At 39.1% G+C, this 5,608-nt stretch overlaps 1 protein-coding gene across 1 annotated transcript; it reads left to right on the top strand.

The window, feature by feature from the left end:
• LOC137049378 (uncharacterized) lies at nucleotides 1-5,175 on the top strand. Its single transcript, XM_067427928.1, has 3 exons — nucleotides 1-234; nucleotides 4,081-4,174; nucleotides 4,292-5,175. The coding sequence occupies exons 1-3, from the start codon at nucleotides 121-123 to the stop codon at nucleotides 4,801-4,803; spliced, it is 720 nt and encodes a 239-aa protein (XP_067284029.1). The 5' UTR covers nucleotides 1-120; the 3' UTR covers nucleotides 4,804-5,175.
• Nucleotides 5,176-5,608: the final 433 nt, after the last annotated feature.

Below are 5,608 nucleotides of genomic sequence, written 5' to 3'. Positions count from 1 at the left end.
CTGTGCTCATTTCCAGATCACTGCACACATCACAGCTTTCTGATCTGCGTACAGTTTTTGATCATACAATTTGACTTGGCTGAAGGATTTTGGATCAGCGTACCATTTTTAGATCAGAAAATGTATCGCAGTAAATTCCGCACGCTCGTGCCCCTGACATGTGTCAGTCCTGATCTGAATGTGTGTGTCGGGGACCGGCCGATACTGAAGCCACAACCACCGCCTCAGAGGAGGGTAAGAAGGCCATCAATGTGTTTCATCATTGGTCATTATTAATATTTTGCCTGTGTTCATATGTTAATCATAGTATTAACATGTTTTCTTATACCATGGTCTGTGTGAATTACTTGATTCAGATTGGCTGGAAGGTGTGCAATTAAACCGATTAATGCACAGGTAGTCCCAAATCCGTTTTATCACTGTTTTATATTAAGGTGCTGTTTTCATTGACTTAAGTAATAAAATTGCTTCGCTACTGAATCGCTACATTATATTTCTCAGCCACAAGCCACTCTCGCTATTTTGAAGGGATTAAACTCACAACTTCGTTGTTGAGAGAGAGAGAGAGAGAGAGAGAGAGAGAGAGAGAGAGAGAGAGAGAGACTGAATTAGGGGTGGGCAATTTGGCAGAAATATCATAGCACAATTTCTTTCAGGAAAATCTTATGATTTATGATTTAATATTTTGAAAGTGTCTAAACTATACAGCGAAAATAATTTCCCTATTTTAAAAACAAAGCCATACAAGGTAACTTAATATGTAATAGAACAGAATGGCAGACATTTAGGCCAAAGATAAATTCTCTTGATAAAAACATTAGAATAAATATACACATTACATACACATAACATAATATAGTCTACAATTGAAATAAACTGTGCTTTATTTGTTTCAGCTGCAGTATTAGTATATTTATCAGTAGTATTAAAGTTTTATTATTTATTTATTTATTTATTTATTATTATTTATTATACAAAATAATTTTTGTGGTAAACTTTCCCTTTAATCAATCACTGCTCTTGACTGAGAACTTTAATACGGTAGCTTTAATAAGAATAAATGTATAATTTATACAGTGAAGTGTATAAGAGAGAAATAAATACAGGATTGGAACAACATGACGGTGAGTAATGACAGAAATTAATTTGGTGAATTGAACATGTTTAATATAGGCTGCTGTCACTTTAAGTCCTGCATGCATATATTTAGACACATCTGATTTTCTCCCCTGCTTAATAGTGATGGGAAGTTCGGTTCTTTTCCGCGAACAGGTTCTTTCGGACAGTTATAATTATTATTGATATCATAGTAATAATTATTATTGATATCATCATCATCTTGGATACATTTTTTCATTTATGTTTTGTAACAGCACTCAATACAGCCACTGTCGTACAAACACTGATGTTTTACACGGATTAAATAAACTTACATTGTCATAATACTTACACAAATCCTGTATTATCAGCATCAGCTCCCAGTCCGAGAGAAACAGTTCGGTTACGACGCTATCACGCATGCTCAGTATCTCAGCTCACCGGTTCTCAGAATCCAGTGTCCGAAATGTCCGAAAGATCGAATGTGTCCGATAAAAACGGTTCTCGATTCTGTACTGATGATCCGTTGCAACCCGGTCTATCTGACTCGAGAACCGCTGCATCAGTGTGTGTGTGCTGGGCATAGGGTGCTGAGCTGCGAACTGCTGCAAGCTGAATAGTCTATATCAAATCTACTGTTTTGATTACATTTTAAAATGTGTATCGACTTAGGAATTAAACAAGAAAAAATCTGTTCCTGAAAATATCATGCATTATTGATAAAACAAATAAATGTTTAATTTGACCGTTTTACAATCCATTGTTTAAACAGTGATAAGACAGCTTTGTTATGATGTTTCCAAACGTGATTAGTTTTATACGCTTAAAACTCCTCTGAACAAATAACACGCATGCTCAGCTCATCGGTTGTCAGTATCGAACGTGTCCGACAGAAACGGTTTTCGATTCTGTACTGCTGATCCGAGGATCCGAGAACCGCTACGTTCGGTTACACACGCATGATCAGTACCAGCTGCTCGTGAGCTCTCACAGCAAAACATGTCTCACTTTGGCTAATGTTTGGAGTTAATACATCTACTTCAAGAGATTAGTTTATTTCTAGTCGGAGAGACTGTCACTGATGTCAGAAAGTTAATAACTACAGTAACTTGTGGGATCAGCGCTGATTTGAGACGCGAAACGTTTAGAACGATTCAGTTCGATTTGGTGAACTGGTTCGACCGGTTCACTATAAAGATCCGGTTAAAAACAACGATTCGTTCACGAACCGGACATCACTACTGCTTATATTCACTTTAGACATAACTGTATCAGCACAATAACTTCAGTTATTAGGCACTGTGACGGGGGTTTAGGGTGATAGCACACCAAAGGAATGGCTTTAAAAACACATGCAAATAATGAATAATGAACGTACGTGATTGTGAATAAGTGCAGAGTCCTGTGAGTGTAACTCTACTGCTGTGTTAACATGTGATGTGAATGTACATTGAGCTGTATAAGATTGGGACGGAGGCGCCAGAACTGTAATGATAGAATACTGTAGCGCGAGACTAGCATATTCCTTTTAAAAGCAGATCCTAGAGACATTTTAATTGCCCATGAGCAAAAACTGTGATATCGCACACTAGAGACCAGCACGGGTTGTATTTTTTAGTCCCGCTCCCAACCGCTCCTGTCCCCACCTGTAAAATGAGCGTAAAATGTGCTTCCTTAAAAAGATGACATCTCAGTTCATCGCAATCTCACAAAGCTCCGTTATCAATGAAGCTAACTGCACAATGAATCTTCCATAAGGTCTTCACTTTCTTTGTTATAATCAGAGGATTTATTTTTTAGATATTTCTATTTCGCTGGAGTTCCGCAAATAGTTTTATTCTCCTGCAACCCCCACACACACGAGTACCTTATCTCCCGCGCCCGCACGTGGCCATCAGATCTAGTCCCGCACCACACTCTGCTGCATTGGGTCTCGCAAGTGCAGGTTTCTATCGCACACACTTCGCTGAACAGACGCAGGTACGTATCTCTCATCTCGCTCTCTCCATCAGTTTTACCCTTCTGGTCAAATTTTGCACTGAAAACATCAATAACATCCTTAAAGGGTGTTCACCCAAAAATGAAAATGATGTCAATAATGACTCACCCTAATGTTGTTCCACACCTGTAAGACCTCCGTTCATCTTCAGAACACAGTTTAAGATATTTTTATATTTTATATTTAGTCCGAGTGCTTTCTGTTCCTCCTTTCTAGAAGGAACAGAAAGCTAATAAAAACATCATCAAAGTAGTCCATATGTGACATCAATTAGTTTATTAGATTCTCTTGAAGCATCGAAAATACATTTTGGTCCAAAAATAACAAAAACTACAACTTTATTCAGCATTGTCTTCTCTTCCATGTTTGTTTTCAATCTGCGTTTGCGACTGCGCAGTGACGCTGCTGGGGTGTTATCCGGTGCGCGTGAGCTTCGTTTATAGTCTGAGAGACTGCCCAGTCGCGAGCATGGATTGAAAACAAACGCGGGAGAGAAGACAATGCTGAATAAAGTTGTTGTTTTTGGACCAAAATGTATTTTCGATGCTTCAAAAATTCAAACTAACCCACAGATGTCACATATGGACTACTTTGATGATGTTTTTATTAGCTTTCTGGTCCTTCTAGAAAGGGACAGTATACTGTGCATACGTTTTCAATGGAGAGACAGGATCTCTTGGACTAAATATAAAATATCCTAAACTGTGTCCTAAAGATGAACGCAGGTCTCACGGGTATGGTACGACATTAGGGTGAGTCATTAATGACATAATTGTCATTTTTTGGTGAAATAGCCCTTTAAGTTGTCAATGTTGGCAAATGACCCAGGTATAAGCGAGATTATCCACTTCTAGCTGTGCATTAAAGGATTTTAAACGCACCTTTGCTTTGCGTCGGTCGGTTCTTTGACTTTGTGTCGTGTAGTAAAACCGTTTAATGCATAGCTAGCTGTGGATTATCTCTTGCTTATTTATCTTCAACAGGAGCTGGCTCGTCTGAACACCATTACTATCAGAGAAAAGGCCACGATCTCCAGCCGACCACAGTCTGTCAAGCTTCCTCCTATCTTTGGCACAGGTGAGCTAGTCGAGTAATCTCAAGCCGGTTTGCTACATTTGAACAGATATCACTTGAGTATGAAGTAAACATATGTTCCTTTATGAGAACATGAAATAAATGTGATGTTTTATGCAGGACTGTGTCCACACCCACCAGCTCAGAGGAAGACAAAGACTACACAGTCTGAGGAAGAGGACAGCAACCGTGTGCCACGGGACCTTAAAAACACTGGTCACCTCCATGACAACATCAGCCTCACCTCCTTTAAAGGCATTGAAAGAGCCCATCAGTCATTTGACAAGGCCATAATGCATAAAAACCTTGCAGAGAAGGTGACCGAGCACCGCATCAACCATGAAGTTAACAAAGGCTACGTACAAGGTTTCCTGGAGGCTCGGAGAATAGAAGCGAGTCTGCGTTATGACCGTGAAATGTGGGATATGGAGAAAGCTCTCACTCGACAGAGAGCCAAGCGGGAACAGGAAGTCCAGCATGCACGTCAGAAAAATGCCCAGTTTCTGGAAGAGAAGAAGAAGAGGATCCAGGAGCGAGAGAAGGTTGCCTGTTTCAGTCGACAGCACATCTCTCTAGCGAAGGTTGCTCTCAGATTCAACACATGGGAACGTCGTAACCAGCTAAGTTCATGATGTTGCTTATTATGATTTAAGTTGCTAATAATGCTTTTTATTATGATTAAAATTACTGATTATATATGGAAGATTGCTTGAGATGTGGTTGGAGATGAAAAGGTTAGGTGGAGGGCAAAGACTATAGAAGGGTATGTCTCATGTATTGGGAAATTACTGGGTGCTTTTTGTTTCTTGTGTGTTAAACTTTCTCTATATAGATTGCTGCCTGGAGACTGACGTTACAGGAACCCTTATTGGAGGAAACATGACATGGGGAGGAGATGGAAGAACAAGAATATAAAATTGAATGAGAGAGTTGTAAAAGTATTCTGGAGCACCCAGATGCTTATCTCTGCCATTCAGAATCCTGATATCAGTTAACTTTTTTTACTCGCTGTAATTCATAATAAAATGATATTTTTGATTGATAATTCGACTCCTGGCCGATCATTGAACTTGGGGAGGACTTTGGGGAGAAAAAAAGTCCAACACCAGCAATAGGTGTCTCTGGGTTCGGAGAGCTGGCATCGAGAGCTCCCCATCATGGCGGACAGCTGTGGCGGACACGCTGCCCGCTCTTGCTTTTCTTAAGTATTTGCATATTAATTAATTATAAATGTTTAAAGCTCCAAAGGACTGGACTAATTTACCTGCTGATATTAGATCTATTACATCTTTTAGGTTGTTTAAACAATCTTTATCATCCTATCTTAAGGTTGATGTTATCATTGATACTGTCACTGTTGTTCATTGTTTTTGTTTGTTTTTTACTTATATTTTTCTATATTTGTACTTTAGTTACAATTGTACTTTTTGTACAGTT

Source organism: Pseudorasbora parva, chromosome 20 (assembly GCF_024679245.1).
Source record: "Pseudorasbora parva isolate DD20220531a chromosome 20, ASM2467924v1, whole genome shotgun sequence".
NCBI lineage: Eukaryota > Metazoa > Chordata > Actinopteri > Cypriniformes > Gobionidae > Pseudorasbora > Pseudorasbora parva.
Note: the sequence above shows the minus strand (reverse complement) of the source record. Positions and strands in the feature narration are given on the sequence as shown.